This window comes from Macrobrachium nipponense, chromosome 32 (genome assembly GCF_015104395.2).
Source record: "Macrobrachium nipponense isolate FS-2020 chromosome 32, ASM1510439v2, whole genome shotgun sequence".
Lineage (NCBI taxonomy): Eukaryota > Metazoa > Arthropoda > Malacostraca > Decapoda > Palaemonidae > Macrobrachium > Macrobrachium nipponense.
The window spans coordinates 16,532,866-16,557,361 of NC_061094.1; the positions used below are offsets into that span (position 1 = coordinate 16,532,866).

The 24,496-nt window shown below is 39.0% G+C and overlaps 3 protein-coding genes across 3 annotated transcripts; all 3 read left to right on the forward strand.

Annotated features, from left to right (window-relative positions):
* Positions 1–2,612: 2,612 nt before the first annotated feature.
* On the forward strand, positions 2,613–4,556 carry LOC135207374 (uncharacterized). The gene is made up of 2 exons (XM_064239103.1): positions 2,613–3,681; positions 3,820–4,556. The coding sequence occupies exons 1-2, from the start codon at positions 2,613–2,615 to the stop codon at positions 4,554–4,556; spliced, it is 1,806 nt and encodes a 601-aa protein (XP_064095173.1).
* Positions 4,557–5,248: 692 nt separating this feature from the next.
* Positions 5,249–7,594, forward strand: LOC135207375 (uncharacterized). The gene has a single exon (XM_064239104.1). It carries the CDS (start codon positions 5,249–5,251, stop codon positions 7,592–7,594), a length of 2,346 nt encoding a protein of 781 aa, XP_064095174.1.
* A 10,295-nt stretch (positions 7,595–17,889) lies between these two features.
* On the forward strand, positions 17,890–23,586 carry LOC135207244 (uncharacterized). Its single transcript, XM_064238880.1, has 2 exons — positions 17,890–18,011; positions 18,426–23,586. The coding sequence occupies exon 2, from the start codon at positions 20,732–20,734 to the stop codon at positions 21,818–21,820; it is 1,089 nt and encodes a 362-aa protein (XP_064094950.1). The 5' UTR covers positions 17,890–18,011; positions 18,426–20,731; the 3' UTR covers positions 21,821–23,586.
* The last annotated feature ends 910 nt before the right edge of the window (positions 23,587–24,496 follow it).

Below are 24,496 nucleotides of genomic sequence, written 5' to 3' on the forward strand. Positions count from 1 at the left end.
TGTATAAGTGGATGTATATTAAAATAAATGGGGTTGATAACCTTAGCACTTGGTGTTTAGAGACATGTGGCAAACAGTGAATATGAGACACAAGTCGAAAACATGCTGATGATGACCGGATTGTGGTGAGATGAGGTAAACTGGCAAGGAAAGGTCACTTCAGGTTGTCGATACATGCGCTAGATAAGACCTGGACATGAGAAACAGTAAACGCACGAACATAGGGGCTGAGAAAGACTTGAGGTGTGTATCCATAAGACTTAAGGTGTGTATCCACAAGACTTGAGGTGTGTATCCATTGGTCAGCGTACATACTTACATTTGTAAGATGAAATAGATAGGATAAAAAAACCCTAAGGGACATTATCTGATATTCACTAAGTGTGGAAACTCGCCATAGAGGAAGGCACTTAGAGATCTGTTGTATGGTAAAGTGAAAAAGACTTTGAAGTTATATATTTAATGTAGTGACATTAAGTTTAGCTTCTAGAGAAGGGAAGTGTGCTGTGACACTTAATATTACTGATGAACTTCAACGTTTCATTGCCTGATAATTAAGGTCCCTTTATTTCAGATGGATTCTGTTGTTGCTACTTAAAAATGAATTTTCTAGACTTAGATATGACATGTATTGACAAAGACTCAAGTAGTAGTCGGACATGTGAGGGTAAAGGGGATAATTATATACATGATGCTTTTGTGGGAAGAGTAATAGTAGTTTGATGAGTTTCTTTGGGATTTTCATGAATTCATTTCATTTCATCTTTATGTTAGCTATTTGGGAAAATAAACGTTGTAATTTTGTATATCAGGGGTTTGAATTCACCTAGACTTAATGATTGATTTTCAGCTAGTTACAGAGGTGACACTCGAAGGGACCATCAAAGGTAGGTTTGCTTTCCAGTTAGAAATTCTCTCCTGTTATTTAGACGGGGGTAATTTTGACCTTTGTAAGAGTGGTGGCAGCAGTAAAAGGCATTCAAGCCTATAGATTACGTTTCTGAAGAGACTAGGGTTACATAGAGTCGGTAGATGTTAAGGAAAAGTGGTTATAATTATGTATATTTGGCAACTGACTCTCTATTGCAGACAAAAGGGGGTTTAAGTTGTAGTCAGCGGAATTTGGGTGTCAGCTGGGCTTGACAGTGCTGGTAGCTAGTGCGTAAGGACATGACGTGTCTTAAGGTGGGAGTGATAACATTAATTAATTATGCGCATTTGCAAGTGTAACTAAATATTATACACTAAGGCGAGAGCAGATAACTTTGGGTTCATGTGTGTTAATGCAGAAACACAAACCCATCTAGTTGGTAAAACAATACTTTTGTAAGTGGTAGTTAAAGAGTTGAGAAGTGTAAACAAATTACGATTTCATCTCACTTCCTAAAATTATGAAGTCTCTTTGGCAGTTCAAGCAAGGTCTTCAAGGAGTACGGTTGTATATATTTCGTAATTCAAAGGATTCATTTTGGGCACACAGATGTAAGTTTTTTGACGAACGTATATATATTTGCTTTGTATGTTTTATTAATTTAAGCGTTAAAAGGCGTAAATTGGTTTATTTGTGACATTTAACATTTGATTGTCCTATAAATATGATAAAATGTGATATAGCAAAAGGAGGTCCAAAGTGGCAATGAAAGTGTCTTGTTTAGAAAAGTATATTTAATTAGCTTTGCAAGATGTATTAAGGTACATTATGTCACCGTTATGACTTATTGAATATTATGGGTTATTTAATAATGTATTTAAAGTTTGCAATAATTCCTTTCAGGAATGAACCTACTACTACTACTACTACTACTACTACTACTACTACTACTACTACTGTTAACGGAATAAAGGTTAAAGTTGAGTTTCTGAGTTTGTGTCGCCCATAACAATAGTTCATTCATCTTTAACATGAATACGGATCAGAAGGACAACGTAGAAGACAATGGTGACGCCAAGGAGATGTTACGCACCCTCAAGAACAACCAGACTGCTGCTCTCTCTGCCCTCACAAAGAAACGGAATGAAGTCAGCAAGTGTAAGGAGAAGCCTGATAATCTCCATTTAGTAAAGACAGGCTTAGAGGAGTTTGAGGAAGGGTTAAAGAAGTACAAAGACTGCCACAGTGATTACTTGTCTCAACTACCTGTCAACGAGCACCAGTTAGAAATCAAAAGGTTTGAAGATAAAGAATTGTCTGCCTTAGGATTCAGATTTCAGGTGCATAAATGGATAGCCACAACAGAAGCAAATTTGCAGGATTCTATGGACGGATCTTCACTGCGGAGCAGGTCACCTAAATCCAGGAGGTCAGTTAAAAGCACAGCATCAAGTGTAAAGTCAGCTCTCATACAGGAGAAGGCAAAGTTGGCTGGTTTGCTTGCACAGAGGGCACTGCTTGAGAAACAGACAGAAATAGCTCAACAACAGGCAGAATTAAAAGCCAAGGAAGATTTGTTAAAGTTGGATGATGAAATTGAAGCAGCAAGGGCAAGGAGAAGGTGTTCCAGGAAGAGGTTATTCCATCAACAGACAAAGTTTTAGACCCTGAAACACCAGCATTTGTTCCCAGCCACAATGTGCATCAAAATAACCCCAATGTCACAGTGCCTTTTCTACCAATGGCACATGCCCCAGAGTCATTCTACCAAAGTCAGCAACAGTTAGCAGCGGCTATGATGCTGCCTCATGCTGAAGTAACCAAGTTTTGTGGTGATCTTCTTGAATATGCATCATTCATGTTGGCATTTAATGACCGCATCGTGCCACACACCACATCAGACTCCAACAGGCTGTATTTCTTAAATCAGCATCTAGAAGGAAAGCCTAAGTCACTCATAGCTGGGTGCATGTTTATGAATGCATCTGAAGGATACATTGAAGCAAAAAGACTTCTGGACAAAGTGTATGGAGATCCATACAAGGTTTCCATGGCATACATAGACAAGCTAACCAAGTGGCCACAAGTGAGAGGTGATAACAGTGAATCTTTGCAGGAATATGCTTTGTATCTTGTGAAATGTAATCATACCATGCAGTCATTGTCAAACATGCAGGTTTTAAATGATTCGCCAAACCTTCAGAGGGTGATTTCAAAGCTGCCAGTGTATATTCAAAATAAGTGGTTGGATCATGTGATAAAGCTCAGGAAACAAGGTGTTTGTGTGTGTTTCACCACATTAGTGGAATTTGTGCAGAATGCAGCAGAGGCAGCAATGGATCCTGTATTCAGCAGGGAAGCTTTGGGTAAAGTGTGTGTTTTTTCAAAGGCAAAGGCAAATCATGGCTCAAGTCAGACCAAGCAAAAAACGTTTGCAGTTACAGTGCAACCATCAAATTCTGCCAACCAGTATACTAGGAAATGCCAACTCTGTAGTGGTCATCATGACATTGAGGAGTGCCTTCAATTTCTGCACAGGAGTGTGGATGAAAGACGAGAATTTGTTAAAGACAACCATCTTTGCTTCAGTTGTTTGGGGAATAACCACACTTCAAAAAAGTGTCTCAATCGACGGCAGTGCAAGACATGTAATAAAAGGCATCCTACCACTCTGCACATTGAGAACTTTAGGATGCTTGACAGCAACAGTGCAATTGTGTCACAAGCTAGTGCACAGTTTGAAAGTACAGGTCAAGGTTGTGCTAAGGGTCAAGATGGTATTCAAGGTGAAGGTCGCACTCCAGGTCAAGGTAATACTCAAAGTCTAAGTAATGTGAGGTCTTCTGCATGTACAATTTCTGATACAGTGTTGCAATCAATCTTGCCTGTGCAATAACGTATAAAGGGTAGGGACAATGTAGTACAAACTTATGCCTTTTATGATACAGGCAGTACAGGTTGTTTCATTAAGGATAGTATCAAGGATCAATTAAACTGTAAAGGTATTGAAACAGCTATCAAGTTGCAAACAATGCATGGGACTGATACGGTTAAAACCTTTATTGTAAATGGTCTTGTTGTTGCTGATATACATGGTAATAATGATGTTGTATTGCCAAAGGTATTCACACAAAAGGATATTCCTGTTAATCATGATCAAATTCCAAGGTATGAAATGTTAAAGGATTGGCCTCATTTATCAAGTGTTATTAATAAGATTCCAGTGTATCAGCCAGAGTTAGACATAGGAATTTTGATAGGTAGTAACTGTCCAACAGCTTTACAACCTTTAGAGGTTGTACCCACTTCAGGTTATGGCCCTTTTGCAGTAAGATATTTGCATGGATGGACAGTTAATGGGCCTGTACATGTTAAGGTTAGTTCAAATGGGGTTTCATGTCACAGGTTACTTGTATCTGATGTTCAACATGTTACTGACTGTATTACTGTTGAAAGTATTAGGAAGTACTTTGAGTTAGATTTTTCAGAAAGGGATCTTGGGTCAGTTCCTGATGAGCGTGGCCTATCTTTTGAGGACATAAGATTTGTGAAAAGGTGCCAGGATGACATTGAATTTAGAGATGGTCACTTTCAGCTACCCATGCCTTTCAGAGATCTCAATGTGAATCTTCCTAACAATAAGAAGCAGCTGTTAGCAGAGCTAAGTGGCAAAGGAGGAAGATGAAGAATAGTGAAGATTACAGACAGCAGTACACAGCATTCATGGACAAGTTGTTTGAAAAAGGCTATACTTACAAGATCCCAGATGATGAGGTCAATAAGATTCCTGTTTGGTATCTCCCTCATCACGCAGTTTTTCATCCCAAGAAAGGGAAGATTAGGATAGTTTTTGACTGTAGTGCCAAGTTTGAAGGTGTGTCATTAAATGATGTTCTGCTACAGGGTCCAAACCTCACCAATTCATTGACAGGAGTACTCATTAGATTCCGGCAGGAGGTTTATGCATTCATTGGAGATATTGAAGCTATGTTCTTTCAAATAAAGATTCCACCTGAGAATCAGGACTATGTTAGATTCTTGTGGTGGCCAAATGGTGACATCAATCGACCTCTTGAAGAATTCCGAATGGCTGTTCACATTTTCGGAGCAATCTCATCACCGAGCATTGCAAATACTGCATTGAAGGCCACAGCAGACAAAGCAGATGAGAAGTATGATTCAACTGTTGGGAGCACCATAAGGCACAATTTCTATGTTGACGACTGTTTGAAGTCATGTGCTGATGTTCCTACAGCAGTGAAGTTGGTGAAGGAATGAGGATTTAGGTTAACTAAATTTGTCAGCAATTCAATTGATGTCCTTAAAGCTTTGCCTGCTGAAGATTGTTCGGTTGAAAGTGACAAGTTTAATCTTGACATGGAGAGTTTAATGACAAGAGCCTTAGGAATGTTATGGGACCTTAAAGAAGACTCATTCAAGTTCTCAATTGAGCTCAAGGATAATCCATTCACCAGAAGAGGATTGTTATCAACTATCTCATCATTATATGATCCCCTTGGGTTGCTCTCTCCAATCATCTTACCAGCCAAGAAACTGTTACAAGAATTGTGTCAAGTTGAGAGTCTAGACTGGGATGAGAGGATTCCAGATGAGCCAGCTGAAAGGTGGCAACATTGGATACAAGGTCTTCATTTACTGGAGCAGCTTTCAATACCAAGATGCTTCAAGTCAAGTGGTTTTGGTAATGTGACAGGTTCATGTCTTGTATTATTCAGCGATGCAAGTACAGTTGGTTATGGTGTTGCAGCATATCTTGTTCTGCACGATGGAAACCAAGTTCAGTCAAATCTTGTCATGGGAAAATCAAGAGTATCTCCCAAAAAGGTGGTGACTATACCTAGGTTAGAACTTACAGCTGCAACTGTGTCTGTCAAGGTTGCTCAACACATCCTGAAGGAGTTGGAGTTTACTGTTGGCAAGGTAGTGTACTACACAGATTCAACAACAGTCCTTCACTATATTCATAGCAACACTAAAAGGTTCCCTGTTTTTGTAGCCAACAGAGTCAGGGTTATAAGGGACTACTCCCAGCCTGAGCAATGGAGATATGTAAACTCCAGTGATAACCCTGCTGATGTGGCATCAAGAGGTATTAGTGTACATCAGTTTTTGCAGTATGACGAATGGTTTCATGGCCCATCATTTATTGCATCTGATTATTTGCCTTCACATGAGTTTGTGTGTGCAGATTGTGTTGATGGTAAGAGTGAACATGTGTCTGCGGTCACAATTTCTGAAGAACATCATGGGTTTACAAGATTGATTGAATATTTCTCTTCATGGTCAAGGTTACAAAAGGCAGTTTCTGTATTTCAACAACTAAAGTCAATCCTTAGTGGTAAAAGGAAAGGTTGTGTAACCACTGATGCGGAAAGGGCCATCATAATGTATGTTCAACGGGAGGTGTTTGGTGATGAAGTGAAGGCTTTATCAAGGGAATTGTCAGTTGGCAAGAGTAGTCCAATTTATAATCTTGATCCCTTTCTTGATTCTGAGGATGGCTTATTGAAGGTTGGAGGTAGGATAAGAAGGTCTGACATTCCACAGTCTGCCAAACATCCCATACTGTTACCAAAGAAGCATCATGTGACTACATTGTTGATACGACATGAGCATGAATTATTAGCTCATTCAGGTAGAAAACATGTCCTCTCAAATCTAAGGCAGAAGTATTGGATCATCAATGCTAATGCAACTGTCAGGAATGTGTTATTTCATTGTGTTACTTGCAGGAAGTTGAAAGAACCAGCTTTGAGTCAAAAGATGGCTGATCTTCCAGCAGACAGATTGGAACCTTCACCACCATTCAGTAATGTTGGTATTGACCTCTTTGGACCCTATTACATCAAGGAAGGAAGAAAGGAGTTAAAGAGGTATGGGGTGATATTTACCTGCTTGGTTAGTAGGTCAATTCATATTGAAACTGCAAACACTTTACAATCTGACTCTTTCATAAATGCTTTACGAAGATTTGTTTCTTTGCGAAGATTTGTTTCTCGAAGAGGTCATCCCAAGGTTATCAGATGTGATAATGGAACCAACTTCCATGGGGCTGAGAGAGAACTTAAGGCAGCTCTTGATGAGATGGAGGAAAAGAAGATCGAGAAGTATTTGTCGCATCATCATATTGAATGGAAATTCAATCCACCTGCAGCAAGCCACATGGGTGGTTGTTGGGAGCGCCAAGTCAGAACAGTTAGAAAGGTGTTGTCTGCACTGGTGAAGGAATTTGGTGAAAGGCTAAATGATGAAAGTTTACGGACTCTGCTTTGTGAGGTTGAGAGCAACGTCAATTCAAGACCGTTAACCACTGTAAGTGACAGCGTAGATGACCTTGAGCCACTAACTCCAAACCATTTGTTGATTCCAAAATCTTATGTGATCCCTCCCCCTGGCTTGTTTCAAAGGGATGATGTTTATATGAGGAGAAAGTGGAGATGCGTTCAATATCTGACCAACCTGTTTTGGTCAAGATTTAGAAAGGAGTATTTGAGCACTTTACAGACTAGACAAAAGTGGAATGAACCAAGAAGAAATCTAATCGTTGGCGATGTGGTCTTGGTAAAGAGTGACATTGAGCCAAGGAATCAGTGGCCAATGGGGCGAGTGATGACAAAGGAACAATTCGCAGTGCCAAGATTAAGACACCTTCTTCGGTTATGTCCACCTATTCAGAAGCTAGTGTTATTAGTTGAAGGCTAGGATTTTCATGTTAAATGTAACGTGATATTATGTTGTTCTTATGGCCTATCATTTGATATTATATATTATTTGAGTTATGAAGATGTTTAATTTTGTTTAGGTGAATATGTGAATCATGAAAGTGTTTTGAATTCAAAGAGTTTGTATTGTAACTTAAAGGTTATTTATTGTGTCTGCATGAGTAGGTGTATATTTTGATAAACAGGTTTAATCTGTTTATGAGGCTGAGTATGTTAATGCAGAAACACAAACCCATCTAGTTGGTAAAACAATACTTTTGTAAGTGGTAGTTAAAGAGTTGAGAGGTGTAAACAAATTACGATTTCATCTCACTTCCTAAAATTATGAAGTCTCTTTGGCAGTTCAAGCAAGGTCTTCAAGGAGTACGGTTGTATATATTTCGTAATTCAAAGGATTCATTTTGGGCACACAGATGTAAGTTTTTTGACGAACGCATATATATTTGCTTTGTATGTTTTATTAATTTAAGCGTTAAAAGGCGTAAATTGGTTTATTTGTGACATTTAACATTTGATTGTCCTATAAATATGATAAAATGTGATATAGCAAAAGGAGGTCCAAAGTGCCAATGGAAGTGTCTTGTTTAGAAAAGTAGATTTAATTAGCTTTGCAAGATGTATTAAGGTACATTATGTCACCGTTATGACTTATTGAATATTATGGGTTATTTAATAATGTTTAAAGTTTGCAATAATTCCTTTCAGGAATGAAACCTACTATACTACTATACTACTACTACTACTACTACTACTACTCTACTACTACTACTACTACTACTACTACTACTGTTAATGGAATAAAGGTTAAAGTTGAGTTTCTGAGTTTGTGTCGCCCATAACAATGTGCCAAAACCTATGAGGACGTAAATGTTAAAATTTATTTTTGTTATTACTGGGCCTTTTCTTTTCTGTTGGTGTTAACAATTTGCTCACAAGAGTATTTCATTTTGGTGTCCCTGCCGGATTCAATGGACATTAGGGGTTTGTTGTAAGTGCAATGGGTTGGAAAGAGTAGCTCGACGTGTTTCATTCTTGTATGTGAGTGTGAGGAGAAAGAGGCTGCTGATGGATCGGGCTAGACTTAGCAATTGCAGCGGGTTCATGTTACATTTTCTTTCTCACTTGCCTCTTTCCATTTTCTGTAGACCAGCTCTTGACCTTGTAACAGTTGCGAACAGCTGATAACCTTGGCCTTCAAAGGGAAAGAGTAGATATCCTCCTGTAGAGTTGAGGGATATTTACAGGAGAAATATGTTTTGTTGGGAATTGGTGCATGCAATTTTCTCTTATCGGTGAATGATACATTATTACTTTTGTGTTGGTAGCTTGTGTGGGGATAAACATATCAATGTTATTGAGGTCGGGACGAATCCTAAATTATAAGAGTCTCTCTAAAGAAGGCAAAATGGCCGAAGCAGGTAACAGTCCAACTTTGGTCATAAGATAACTAACATCCCTTTTCAAGGCATTGTTGATGGCGTTTTGTCCCAACCAGTGCAAATTTTTATTGAGGGAGTGAATAACTACTTAAACACCAAGGGGATTAAAAATGATGCAGAAGCATTCACAGAGGCAAAAACCATGTTAGATTTCAATAAAGGGGATTTGTCATTTAGATGCCGTAGATTCCAATACACAAAATGTTGGTCATGGACCGAGCTACAAGTATTTCTGAGGATGACATATGGTACAAAGAAACACAAAGATATGGTGAGAGATTTAAGAGGATTGTGCAAGATTAGGAAAGGGACAACAAGCCTTATTGAGCATAGCTCAAAACTTTTTGACTCAGCGGGAGAATGGATACAGAAATTGAAAAAGTCCACATGGGTAAATGGGAATAACATCTCACTCGACAACTTACAGAAATTGATACATTTTTCCCAGCTTCTACACGACGTTCTGGATTCCACTGTAGATAGCTATGATGAAAAGATTTTACCTATATCAGATGAGGAACTGATTTATTCCCAAATTCAGAAACATATCTCCAAATGTTCCACAGTCGATAATACATTTTTTAATGGGACAGGTCCAAGGAATATGATGCAAAGGGACTCCGATTTTCCTTCTCCCCGTTTGTGTGCAAAAGTGGGATATAAGAGAGTATCGATGGATCAAAGGCAGCAGCAGTCGCGTTGCTTCAATTGTAATAAACCAGGACACACAAAGAAAGTATGTAGAGTCAAATATTGGGGAATATGCAGAAGTGCAGATCACTTTTAGTAGTCCTGTCCGTCTCAGAAACGAAAAGATGCAAGACCCATACCTCAGAGATTCGGGAGTTACAATATGGGAACTTCCCAGGCTAATTACTCAAAGGGGCAGAGAGATCAGCGAAATTCTTGGAAGACTGATCAACAAAAAGGGTACAGATGATTTGTACGTGCCATTGTTGTCTCATGGGGGACGCCCCACAGTGGAGGAAGTGAAGGTCCCAATTTTTATTGACACAGGATCTTCAGTGAACTTAACGGACCATGATCTGAGCAGTCCATGTTCTCCCAATACCCTTTGAAACCCTAAACAGAGACGGTGTGTGATGTGCAAGCCCACAGATTAAATACCCTAGGTTTTATAAGAATACAGTTTACTCTTGGTGATAGTGTTAATAGAACCATTTTTGGTTATAAAAGGGGTTGCATTGGGCAACAGACTTTTGCTGGGCCATCCTGCATAGGATACCGGTCCATACAGGTGTTAGTGGTATAACGGTTGGGATTGTTTTTATTCCATATGTGGATACAGGCGGAACTAAGGATACTGAGGTTAATATGGGTAACGGTGATAATGGTTATGATAAAGGTGATACTGAGGACCACAGTGGTGACAATTTTGGCAGTTTTAACAATGGTGGTATGGGTGGTAATACTGATGCTGATACTAACAATGGGGTCCTGGTGGATACAATGAGCACCACAGGTGGTATATTTATGGGGACGTGGAACAGGGAAGTACTAACCACAAATGTAAAGGTGTTTTATCAGAGGACGTTATTTTAAATTCAGGTACAAAGACTATGCTAAAAGTCAGACTTAGGGAAGTGAAAAAGCCCAAGGAAGTATGCATAAGCATAACTGATGGTAGCAAGAAACTAAGAGGGATCATTACCACCGTGTCGATGAACCGAGTATCAAATACTGGTGCTACATGGGTGGAATTATTGAACTGTAATGATACAGTTAGGAAATATCAGAATACATATGTGGTCGACCTCCAAGATTGGAGTAGTGATAGTGATTCAGTGGCTATTGTACAGGGGAAAACTGGAAAACTGAGTTTTCAAAGGTAGAAATGCAATCAAAGAAGAAAATCTTTAGAGAACATTTAGCTACCGCAGACTACAAAGAGCATATAAAAGCGGTAAGCGAACTTTTGGTAGAATTTGGGGTTACAGTAGGCTTACAAGGGGACAAGTTAGGACTGACTAAAGTGTTAGAACATAAGGTGAATCTAAAGGAAGGTACAAAACCCATTTTTATTCCTGTATACTGCATACCTTTCAAAATCAGAGAACAGGTAAAGAGGTCAGTAAATGGGAAGAAGAAGGAAATATTAGACCTAGTGCATCTCCATACAACTTTCCTCTGTTGACAGTGCCTAAGAAGGTCGGTTCTGTTCGAATATGTGTCGTTTTTTACTTTTGAACGAGAAAACAATTCCTGACCATTATCCAGTCACATGCATACCACACCTCTTCGTAGAAATTGGGGATGCAATATTTATAGCTCAATTGATTTACCGCAGGGTTTTTTGCAGGTCCCTCTTAGCGAAAATAGCAAGGTATATACTGCTTTTTCAGTGCCCAAGGGACATTTTTTATTTACTCGGATGTCTTTTGGTTTTTCAGGTAGTCCTATGACCTTTACAAGATTAGTAAACACAGTTTTGCACGGGCTATTGGGTAAAAATGTCTTTGTGTACATGGATAATATACTGATTGCAACAGACTCGATCGAGCATCACATAGAAGTGCTTAAGTAGGTACTTGGGAGACTTAGGTTAGCAGGATTGAAAATTAAGCTAGCTAAGTGTTCCTTCGTGAAGAAGCATATTACATATTTAGGTCATGTCATATCTAAAGAGGGAGTTACATTAAATGACGATAAAGGGTTTTCTAACATAGCAGCTCCTTTAACATAAGTGTTGCGGGAAGGCATTCAATTTTATTGGGAAGAACCACTACAAGTAGCTTTTCAGAAAGTTGAGGACGCACTATTGAATCCCCCAGTTCTGAACTTTCCAGATTTCAGCAAACCGTTCACATTAGTGACTGATGCCAGTCAGGAGGGTATAGGTGCTTGCCTTATGCAAAAATATGATGGGAGGCTCCATCCCAGAGCTCTCTCTGGTAGGAAATTTAGGACAAAGGGCAGCAATGAAAGATTAATGGCTACCTTAGATAAAGAAGCCTTTGCAATAGTATCACTTAGTTCATTTTAAAATGTTACTAATGGGGAATAAAGTAGAAGTTCTTACAGACCACAAGCCATTATTGGATCTTTTTAATAAACCCGATCTGTCACCCAAAAGAGCTCGATGGTCCTTAACTATCAGGGACTTTGACGCTCAAATATATAGAAGGCAAATTAAATGTGGTCACAGATGCCCTTAGTAGAATTTTTATGATACAGAAGGATTTCAAGTTGGGGTAGTTACTAGTGATTCTATACAATGGGATATAAGTCTCATAGAGCAAAGGCAAGATGAGGATGAAATTTTGGCAGACGCAAAAGCATTTCTTAGAGGGGAATCAGTCAGGAAAGGTTATGAGTTACCTTTTTCAGGTTTAGAATTAGAAGGTAATCTGTTGGTGAGGAAGATTAAATATAAATTAAGGACTAGTGAAAGTAAAGGAGACACGACACAGATCATGATTCTGAAAGTTTTAGATATAGTACATTGCAAGTTTGGTAGTCCACATTTGGGGGTAGAAAAAACGTATAATGAGATGCATAATAAGTATATTTGGAAAAATATGTGGACAGATTTGGAAAATTTTGTGAAAAAGTGTACAGTGTGCAATGCTTGCAAACCCGCAAGGGTAACTTCTTGCAAATTAGGGTCATATGCGATACCAAGTAGACCTTTTCAGAGAATATGTATGGATATCTTAAGAAATTTTTGTGAATCAAGATATGCAAATGGGTATAAACTAGTAATAACAGATGAACTAACGAGGACAGTAGAAAATTTCTCACTTAAGCATAAAATGGCAGAAGAAGTAGCTGTAGCATTTTTTAATGGTGTTGACCGACAATGTTAGAGAATTTGTAAACAGGACCTTAGAGTGTTTAGCATAAGTCATGGGGATACAGAAAGTAACAATTATTCCATACAGACCTGAAGCTAATGGGTTATGTGAACGAGCAAACAGGAAAGTGCTCGAAGCTCTCAGGAAGACTAAAGGAGGAAACGAAAGAAACTGGGATAGATATATCGATATAGTTAGACATAACATTAGTACTATGGTCAGTGATTCCATTAAAATGTCTCCATTTGAAGCATTGTTTGGTTGCCAAGCGCGAAGCACACTTGATTTGCTACCTATACCTCATCATGGAGAAGATACAACTGAAGCATTAATTTCCATAGCAAAGGAAAGACATGCTTGTCTCAGCCGTAATCTCGAGGCTAAGACCCGAGAAATGATGAAAAGAAGCAACGAGAAATCATTAGATGTTAATATTGCTTTTGGAGATAATGTATTCCTAAAAATCAATGTGAGAAATTAACTAAATTACTAGTTGGGTCCAAATTTTGAGGGTCCTTTTAGAGTTATTGAAGAAAAGAAAGCAAACAGATTTGTAGTCTTAGATGAAAAAGACAGGACGGTCAAAATTGACATCAAAGATGAAGGAGACAGGAAAATTATAAAAAGGTAACACTGCGCAGTTGCATTTTTTTCTTTCTGGATTTTGCAAATGGAGGACGAGATGTGATTAATCAGTCTTATATAAATTTTTTTTCTCTTTCATTATTTTACTATTTTTTTATTATGCGCAACTGCAGCAATTTGGCGTAAAAACCTGGGGAAATTGTTGTAATAATGGAAAGATGGGGTGAAAATGTGGGAAAATACCATGGAATTGAGAAATATTATAAGGAATTCTTCTGGTGATGACTTTTGGTGGTGATACCTGGTGATGATTTTTGGTGATTTGGTGATTCCTGGTAATGTTGAATTTATTTGGTGACGATTTTTGGTGGTTATTTTGGTGATGAATTTTGGTGGTGATCTGTGGATTTATGAGCCAATGGGGTGGTGACTTTGGTTCTTTGTGGTTTTATGGCTTGGGGGTAGTACTGGTGCATTGCGGTTTTACATTTTCCCTGGTAAGGTGATGTATTCTATGAGGTTATATTCACCTGTGGATATTTGGCAGTCTATGGTTAATAATTCGGGGATTGTGGTTTATATCCCGTCGATGCAATTTCTTTGGTGTTATATACATGTGGCGGCATCACAAATGGTTTACTTTGGGCATATTTGGCGGTGTTAAATGGCTTAGGATTTAGCCTGTGGTGGTATATTTTATACTGGTGGTTATATAATAGAGGTGGACAATTTTGGGTACCCTCGCGGTAACAATGAGGATTTTTTTAGGACAATTTTGGGTACCCTTGTGGTAACAATGAGGATGTCCTGAGGATAATTTTGAGGTTTAATGTGGTTCTGTGGTATCAATGAAGATTTATCAAGGATTCCCAGCGAGGACTAAAGGAGGATTTGGGGCCAATTTGAGGAATGGCGATTTCAGAGTTTACGAGCCTGACTAGACAAGTCAACAGTGCAATTTGAGGACACTTTGAATAAACAGGTTGTTTGGTGCTGACAATACTGTGGTGTCTCGGATGAGACCAATTGTTGATATTTTCTTTTGGGGTTGATTACTCGGAGGTTTGCACTGCTTTCAGGAATTCTAGATGATGACATTCCATGGTGAAGAATTTTAAGTGTTCATCGGGAATGATACTGATATGTTGCGGCAGTAATTTTTGTGGGCGATACAAACTACATCTGGTAATGGGATAAAAGAGTCAAATTAATATTTTTTTTCTATAAAAAGGGAAACCCGTAATCATTATCAAATGTTTGTATAATTTTACATAAAGATTCTTCTAGAGACATGAATAACTGACAGACTCTCTTTTCTATTCTGGTCTCGTTCACATTCAGATGCTGAGGTATTACCTAATCATCGCCCTGGGGTTGATGGCGTATGCAAAGACAAAGGTACGACTGGGCCCCGGAGTGCTAATTGAGGAAGATCATGTGGTGTGGCTGTCATCCGATAAAATAACACTAAGCACTGAATTCAGAGTCTGGGTTCAGCCAGATCAGAACTCGAAGAATCACGTAACAAAGTCGAAGGACTAATGAACACTTTGAGTGAGGTTGAAACTACAAGAAATCTATCCGAATCATTGGGTCGACTGTTAGTAGAAATAAAAACTACCACAAATAGGGTACAAGACAAGATTGCAGAAATGCTCACCTGGGTCCCAGAAATAAAGCCAGCCAAGGGGAAAAACCCATCCAAGAGACAGGAGAGGGCGTTACAGCTGCTAGCTGCCGGGGGCATAGCCATAGCAGCCATAGCCGGAATAGCAATAACAAGCCTAGTGAAGGTCTGAAAGTTAGAGGTGGAACTGGCTGAACATGGAAGAGGTCTGACTTCACTATGGGGGAAAAGCGAGAAATTAAAAAACAGATTTAATGAATTAGGGAAATCGTGCAACCTATTACATCTAACAGTGAAAGGGATCCTGGAGGACCTAGATGTCACCATCATGTTTGTCACTATACACTACAGGTAAAGGCAGTCATAGCAGCTTCACAGGGGAAGATTTCAAGGGAAGTGTTGCCGTTAGGAGTCTTAGAGTCAACCCTAAAAAACGCGGCATATGAATGGGGGTCAAACGTTATTTTTACTGGAGATCAGCTGTATTAGTAGAGTCAACCCTAAAAAGCGTGGCATACGAATGGGGGTCAAACGTTATTTTTACTGGAGATCAGCTGTATAGATACTTTTGGGTTTTGAGAGTACAGTTATCAGATAAGGGATTAGTTGTAGACATACCAGTTAGCGATAAAAACCATTTCATAGCTATATATTGCAACTGTTTCCTAGTACTTTCAAGGGGTCAGTAGTCATATGGACAGGAGTAGAGACCATGTACATTTTGCGAGAGGAACTCCAATCTTCAGCAATTGACTATAAAGCAAGATGTGTGTTAGTTTACGACAGATATGTGTGTGAAAGTAGGATCTTTACTCTAAAACGCATTGACCTGTCAGGGTGTGAACTAGAGTTAGCCCATGAGGGAATACCGACTTACTGTGACTTTAGAGAATTCTCAGACCCACATCAAGTAGTGACAACGAAAACAACAGCGATCTTCTGAGCCAGATGCATGATCTCCACTATATGCGGCGAAGACAACAACTCACTGCTACTGCAGGGGTCACAGATCTTCTATGGCTCGTGCAGAGTCATCTCGGAATGGTTCATGGTGCTCAGTTGACGGATCTACAATTCATCGACAAAGGTGTTCATGAAACACTTACATGGAGATCATGAGGCAGTTAAAAGTTTCGCCTACACTAGAGATGATTACAGTTCCACAGCTAGAGGATAATGGTGAAGAAAAATTTTTCTTTGCCGAACGCTACACAGTTCCAGTGATTGCTGTTATGGTAGCGATAATGATGGTCACAATGTGCGTTGCGGGAGCCATCAAACTTCCATGCAGCCGATGGGGTAGGAGGACCCCAGCAGCAGAAGTGGCCCTGAATCATGTGGGAAGTTGAACTAGTATATGCCAGTAGCCAATGTAGTGTGTGACAGGTCTGCACAAGAGTAGGTGGCCAAGCCATGTTAAGGCACTGGCCCACATATTTACTGTTAAGTGAGCAAAGTATGAAATAGTCTGGCCACCAGACCACAACAGTCTAAAGAAAGTGACACTTTTCTCACTGTTGCTAACCATGAAGGCAGAGATTTTGCCCACTGTTGGCGACCATAAGACAAGCCATGAAACCACATGAAACGCCACAGAGGCAGTTATTTCTATTGTGGCTGACTCTTGGTGTGTGAAGGAGGTGCCCTCCACTTTACATTGGTCTAATGATAGGCCTGGGTCTAATCAAACCAGGTCTGGATCCAACGCAGCCTTGGGGTTATGTAGAAACATCTATGCTGTGAAAGTGGTGGAGGGAGCAACTTAAATGGCCTACTAGATCGAAATGAATTGTCCCATCTAGAGACGAAGGAATTCACCCGGTTGATAATGTAGTCAGTATGATTAGAGCATAGTAACACCAAAGTTGACTGCATTTCTTTCTTGGGCCCAACCAGGGCTTATAGACCCGAAGAAAAATCTGAAGTGATAGTCACAGTCTCTTCAGCCAAGTCGTTGTATCCACAAATGACTTCTGCATAGGTTATCGTAAGTTCTTGATTGTCTGCATCTAGGGCAGGGGTTCTCAACATTTTTCCCCTTCCCTTAAGTACCCCCAAATTATAAGACCATCTACCCGAACCCCTAGTAAGCTGACACCGAACATAATAGTAATATATTGACAAACTAAATATACAATGGTACTGAAAAGGATATCATAAAATAATTTTATATCATAATGACTTTATTAAGCAGAAGCATGAATATTACAAGCATTTTACAAGGATACTATACATACAGGAGTGAAACATATTTACTTCATTGCCAAGCAGTATATAATAAAATTTAGTGTGAAGGTTGTGTCTGTTTGTTGCGAAGAATTTTTTTCAATTCGAGGAGCGGTATTAGACAGGCACACATGTAGGTCATGCTCCAAATTAAGCCGTGATCGATGTTTCATTTTCATTTTCAACAGCGTTGAAATACCTTGCTCACACAGGTAAGTACTGGGAAATATCAGAACAGAGTTCAGGACAACATCAGACACAACAGGGTAAGTCTCACTCATTTTAGACCTGAATTTGGTCAGGGTAAGCGTTTTAAATGCATCTTTTGCAACAGAGTCATTCATCAATTCTAAGATCTTTTCTTGCATGTTATCTGGGAGAAGGTGCACATTCACAATGGATGGGTTTCTAATAAATTTTCATTCCAGTTCACTCAACTCGGGGAAGTAAGACTGCAACTCCATCCGCAGAGAAGCTAGATGTGCTTGCACAAGCTAGACCACATCTAAATTTCCAGTTTTTGCTTTTATCAAGTGCCTCACCCACGTGTTCAAACGTTCAGATTTCCATCTTTAAAACCTTCCCTTCCCAAAGCTCCAGCTTCATAGTGAATGACCTTAGTTTGTCTATAAAATCAATCACTGTGGCAAAACAGCCTTGGAGAGACAAGTTAAATGAGTTCAGCCTTTAGAATATGTCAGTAAGGTAGGCCAGTTTCTGAAGTCACTACATCTTCACAATTTCTTAATGAACTCAAGTGACTATGTCTTGTTGTCGCATTTGAAGAATTTAGTGAGCTCCTCCTTTAGCAGTCGAGTACAGATATGACAAAAAAAAAAACCCTTGAACCTCCCAAAAATTGTTCGAAATTTGATGTGGAGAATGACATAATAAAAGTCTACCAATTTCTGACCATTGGAAAGCTGTCAAATCCAAGATGGCCGCCAATACATTAACATAAAAATAAATTTCTTATTATTTACTTTAGAATGATAATTATGATGTCTATACCTAGGTTTTGAGGGTCGAGGAATGCAATGGAAGTATGTATTGAAATAATTGAATTTTAATGACATAGGATCAAAATTACTGTTTATATATTCTACTCTATCTTTTCAGGTATCAACATGTGTGTCACTGACTTCTAACCTCAAATATGCCCAAAATGAGTGCCACTGATGTCTACCCTCAAGCATGCCCATTATGCAAGAAAGAAATAGAGAGCCAGGATGATGCAGTTCGAATTCGTGAAAAGGGTGTCACTGGAATCAGTGAAGCAAGTGCTAAAAGAGGTGACAGCATTATTGTGACAGCTGCTTGCGTAGTTCATTCAAATTGTTGTAAGCGGTACATAAACCCACATGACATTACAAATTCATTAAACAAGAACAAAAGTAAACCATTGCTCAAAAGAAGTGCGCGGGCATCTGGACCATTTGATAGCAAATCCTATTGTCTTTTCTGTGGAACTGAAGTTACATTTAACACCTCAGATTTCAGTTTTGTGAAGACAGATAATTTTGTTAAAACAATATTGCAGTGTTGTAGTGACCGTTCGGATGACTGGGGTGTTACGGTGAAAGGTCGAATTGAGTACTATGGTTGTGACTTACATGCAGCCGACTGTGTATATTACAACTCCTGTGATGGGAACTTTTGATCTGGGCATGATATTCCCCATAGGTTTAAGGTGGAGCCAAATACAAAGCAAAGAAAATCAGGACGACTCAAAAATGAAGACCAAGATCAGGCCTTTTCGAAAATGTGCTCTTATCATGAAGCTAATGATGGGGAACAATTGACAGTGTCTGCCCTATGGGATAAAATTAAAGAATATCTTTACAGTGAAGATTCCTTTCCGTATGGCAATCAGTACTTTAAAAATAAATTGAGAGAGCATTATGGGGACTCAATATATATAATAGAAGGAGAAGGCCAAAATGATATTGTTACAATGAAGGAAACAAGTTCTCACATCCTTTGATCCTATTTCATGTGTGATAGGGACACTGATGAGGAATCTCAGAAGAGAAGAATTATCGAAACTGCTGCTAGACTTATCAAAAGTGATATAAAAACTGAAGTTCCCTGTTACAGACCAATATCCAGGTACAGATATGCTAAAACTTGATATTGCTTTGAAGTATCTTCCAGACAGTCTTCGCACAATACTGGATATTTTGTTTGTGGGGAAAGATAAGAGCCAAAAGGTTGCAGGGGTTGGACAGGCAATCATTCAGGCAGTACGTCCTCGAACTGTTCTATCCCCAATACAGATAGGTCTTGCCTTACAAACACATCATTTGTATCGTTCAAGGTTCCTTGTAGATAATTTGCTTAAGATGGGATTTTGCTCATCATATAGAGAAGTTCTGAGATTTGAAAAGAATGCTGCTGACACTGCTGCTATAGATATTTTGGGTGAGGGTATTGATTCAGGAGATGTGACTGTTCTGTTCGCTGTTGACAACGTTGATCACAATATTCTTTCAATCGATGGTAGAGGCTCCTTCCATGGGATGGTGATAATTGCTGCTTTAACTCCAGGTCAAAAAAGAAGACAGGTCATTCCAAGACAAATTGTTTCAGAACTTAAATATGTGGAGAATACAAGGATTGACGTAGCGGACTAAAGCTTTGCCTACCATGCCTGCCATAAGGTATTTTAAACAAATAACAAAAAACATAAAATGTGATCAAACTGGACATTCTATGGGAACTATCATTAATTAAGCTTTAAACAGGAAACTCCAAACTGGTCTGATATGATGCATATAATTCATCAGGGGTACAAACACCCTGGTCAGTCCTCAATTATGTATCTGCCCATGATTGACTTGTACTCAGGTGACAAGAGCTGCCTTTTGTCCACACTGGAATTTATTCATAGGCAAGCAGTAAAACATGGTATCACACCAATAATAACATTTGACCAGCCCCTGTACTGGAAAGCAAGTGAGATCATTGTTGATGCACCTCAGAATAGCCATTTGAAGGAAACAGTTCTCTTGTTAGGTTGCTTTCACACTCTAATGAAGTTGTTGGGTGCAATTAGATCCATCATGAATGGTACAGGCCTAAAAGACATTCTACAGGTGGTATATGGTGAAAACTCAGTAGATCATATGATGACAGGAAATCTGCACAAAGAGCTATCCATGGTCATCTGCTTATAGACAAATTACTAAACCACATAAGATCTAGTTAGTGGCAGACCATAGGTCGCATCTTTGGTTAAGTGTGAAGATGCATACTCATCATTGTTGTCAGGTCAAACATCCTTGGAGAGTGTTATGACATCAGATTCAGTGGTTAGAATCAATCTAGAATTGGGAAAATGTAAGTCAGAACTTAGTGATAGGTCAAAGACAAGTCATCTGTGGCTTAATTATCAGAAGATGTTGGAAGTTGCAAGATGATTGATCATGGCAGATCGAACTGGATCTTGGTTATTAAATTTAAGTGCTGTTTCTGAGTCTCTCCCAGTATTTGCCTCAGCTGGCTACTACAGTTATCTCAAGTCTGCACATTTCTATGTCCAAGAGATGGAGCAACTGGAGCACACTCATCCAGACATGTTTCAGAAATTTTCCAATGGTCTTCATGTGATCCGTCGTAGTGATCAGTACTGGGCTGGCCTTAGTTCTGATCTTGCTATTGAACAAACTTTAATGAGGTCACTAAAATCCTCAGGTGGACTGACTTGGGGAAGTGGTATGACAGAAGAGCAGAGGTCATTGTGGACAATGTCAGCTCCCAACACTGCTGAGTATAACAAGGCAATGCAGGAATTAAACGACCTTTCCTACACTACCAGTGATCAACATAAAGATTTGACCAAAGCAAGGATGAGGGACGCTTCAGACCTACAAAAGCTCAAGACCAAATTACTATCTTGTTCACCCTCTTCAGAAGACTCCTCACTGCGGAATGTAGTCGGTGGTGTAGTGGCCAATCCCCATGAAAATGTTCTTGAATACGAGTCCATTGGAAAGAAAATAATTGAAAATATGATTGGGCAGTCTGCTTTCAGATATTCTTTTAAGAGAAAAAATAAAGCCATAACACTTGGTGATGTTTCTGCAATCAAGGTTGCACCAGATCAAAGTATTGATCCTGCCCTATTATTTCAGAGATTATTGGTAGTGGCAAAAACAGGTGAGCTGTCACTGGAATATGTTTTAGGATATGAGCTTAGCCCATTTCCTCCAGCTCTTTTTGAGATTAGAAATGTATTTCATAAGCCAGACAAACCACAGCTCGCTCATGCTATCTCAGATCATTTGAAAGAAGCAGGTGTAGATCCACCTCAATCCACTCCTCAGACAGAACACTACGTCCTTGATGGAGGGTCCTTATTACATCAAGTACCCTGGAAGAAGGGAGATAGCTACAGCGCAATGGCTGAGTCATATGCAGATTTCACCATTCGAAAATATGGGGTGGCAACAGTAGTTTTTGATGGCTATAATGGAGGTCTATCAATTAAGGCAACACTCACCAAAGGCGTTTAGGGCAGAAAGTTAACTTTGTTGTTAGTGTTACAGCAGAGACTTTGTTCTCTGGCAGGAGGGAAGAGTTTTTGTCGAGGGATATCAACAAGCAAGCCTTAATTGATCTGATCAGTGGTAAACTTAGGAAAAGAGGATGTGTTGTCATCAACTCACTTGGTGATGCTGACAGTTGAATCATCAAAATTCCATACCACTACGTTGATTGGAGAAGACACAGGCCTCTTAATTCTGCTCCTTCATTATGCACAGACAGATAGCAGGGACCTTTATTTCAGGTTGGATAAATCAACTGCCACAACAGTGTACGATATCAACAGTCTTAAGTCAGTCCTAGGAAATAAACTATGCTCTCAGCTGCTTTTCATCCACGCTTTTACTGGATGTGATAGTACATCATGCATCTTTGGTGTAGGGAAAAGGGCTAAATTTCAAAAATTAGTCAAAGGTAATTCTGTGTTGCAATCTTGTGCTGATAAATTCCTCTCCCCAACCAAGAACAAAAAGTAATTGAACACACTGAGGCCAAGGTAATGGCTGTACTATTTGGTGGGAAGGGTGCAGTCACTGACATCTTTGCGCCATAGTACCGTCCAAGAAAATTGTGTCCTCAAAATCTTTTGTAGCACCGGAACGCCTACCCTTAACAGTCTTCCACCAAATTTCATTCTCTCAGAGTTTATTACCAGATAATGGTGTGGCTTGGGAAAGAGAGTGACATGGATGTGTTGAACTGGGGTTGGAAGATAGAGGACACTAAGTTAACACCAGTAATGTCAGATATGAATGCAGCTCCAGACAATCTGTTAAAGATAATACATTGTAACTGCAAATCTGCCTGCCGATCATCGCGGTGTAGTTGTAGGGTGTATGGATTACCATGTACACCTGCCTGTGGACAATACCAATTAGAAAATTGTGATAATCCATACAATCATGTCAAATTCAGTGAAGAGGAAGATGAGGAGTATCAATTAGAGTCTATATATTAACACAGCTCATGAAATGTGTATGCACTTAGTAGATAGTAAGATTATTATTAAGTTTAGACTTTTAAGACTCTGGTAGCAACCAAACACACTAGTTTCATAAGTGATGTCCACAGTTAACACATTTAGGGGATTTACATTTCCAATTAGTAGTATGGGTGTCTGATGCTAACACTGCGCATACTGCTTTATTATGGCATTTTTTGTATGTGTGCCCATACTCTGAACATTGAGTGCACTGAAGTGGTTTTGGTATAAATGAACGCACTTCTTTATTTTATCCAAGAATTTTGATTTTGAGTGGGAGATCTTGGCCTGTAAATTTTATTTTGCAATATCAATTTTATTTTTATCTTTCCTACTTGGAACTGAGTAGACTTATAAATCATGTACGTATATTACTGTATCTTAACTTAAGGGAGTCAAGTATCAAGTGTTTTGAGGGTAGTCCTTCTTCAATGTTGGGTAAAATGACTGTGTCCTGTATATAATTTAATGTTTCATGACTTATTATTGATATTTTCGTACCATTTATTCTTTTATATTTAAAAAGGTGGTGGATTGTTTTTGGGTGGTTACTTGAAGTAACCATTCATTTTCTTTAATATATCGGCATTCCATTTCTTGTGTTGGACATATGTTCAATAATTTGTTTTGTATACTAGTATTGCTGTTGTTATTTTATTTTCAGCTTTAAGTACTAGAAATCTTGACCATTAATCTGGTCAAAAAAGATTATCAAAATGTACCAGTGTTGGGTTAAGACGATAATTTCTATTTCTTTTTGGACCTTGCCTGATGTGGGTTATCTGTGTATCAGATTTGTTTCCTTCTTTGTAACATATGGCTTCATTGTTATAATGTTTGAATCTTCTGATTGGTTTTTACTTTTTTGTAGAATTTCTATGGGCCCTGACGGGTGTTTTGGCTCATATAATTTATTTGGAACTGGATGTTCCTTTGCTGCATTATTATCTTGAACTGACTGAGGGAGATTCAGGGATAAACTTCCCATGGTCATCAACTGTGGCAAATTTTGTCCATCAAGGGGCCCAGGGGTACTGAAAACTTTAGGTGTATTTATCATAAAAAATTGAGAGAAAAAAAATAATAATACATTTTGAAAAGATATCATTGGCTTTTCGTGAAGTTAAATCTTCCGCCAATGGCACAAGTGAGAAATGACTCCCAAATGTCCACATCCCTGCCCTACCCCAAAAGGGGGATGGCATAACATGATTAGTATGGCCCAAGTGTAAGCAATACCCACTTGGTAGGACTAAGAGTATTACGAAAATACAATTATCCCCATCATAACCACATCATGGGCAAACCAGGCCCCCCCTGGAATCCGTGGCCAACTCCACAGAATAGTTCCGCCTGGAAAACCAGGTCCGAACATTGTCGGGTCGATCATGGATCTACCACAGTTCCCACTATTTAGCTTCAGATTTAACTTCAATCCAAGTTATGATATGTTTTTTTTATTTATTAGATATGGAAAATTTTGACAAAAGTGGAAAAATCCACAGATATTGACCCAAAAATATACAATGTTATATGGGACTCTTGAGCTCAAACCTATGAAGAAATTCCTGAGGTTCGAGAGCCCCTCACTACAAGGTGGTCCCAAAATGAGGGGGACACTTAGCATAAAACACCCTAACTTGGTCACAAGTATTTAGCCATA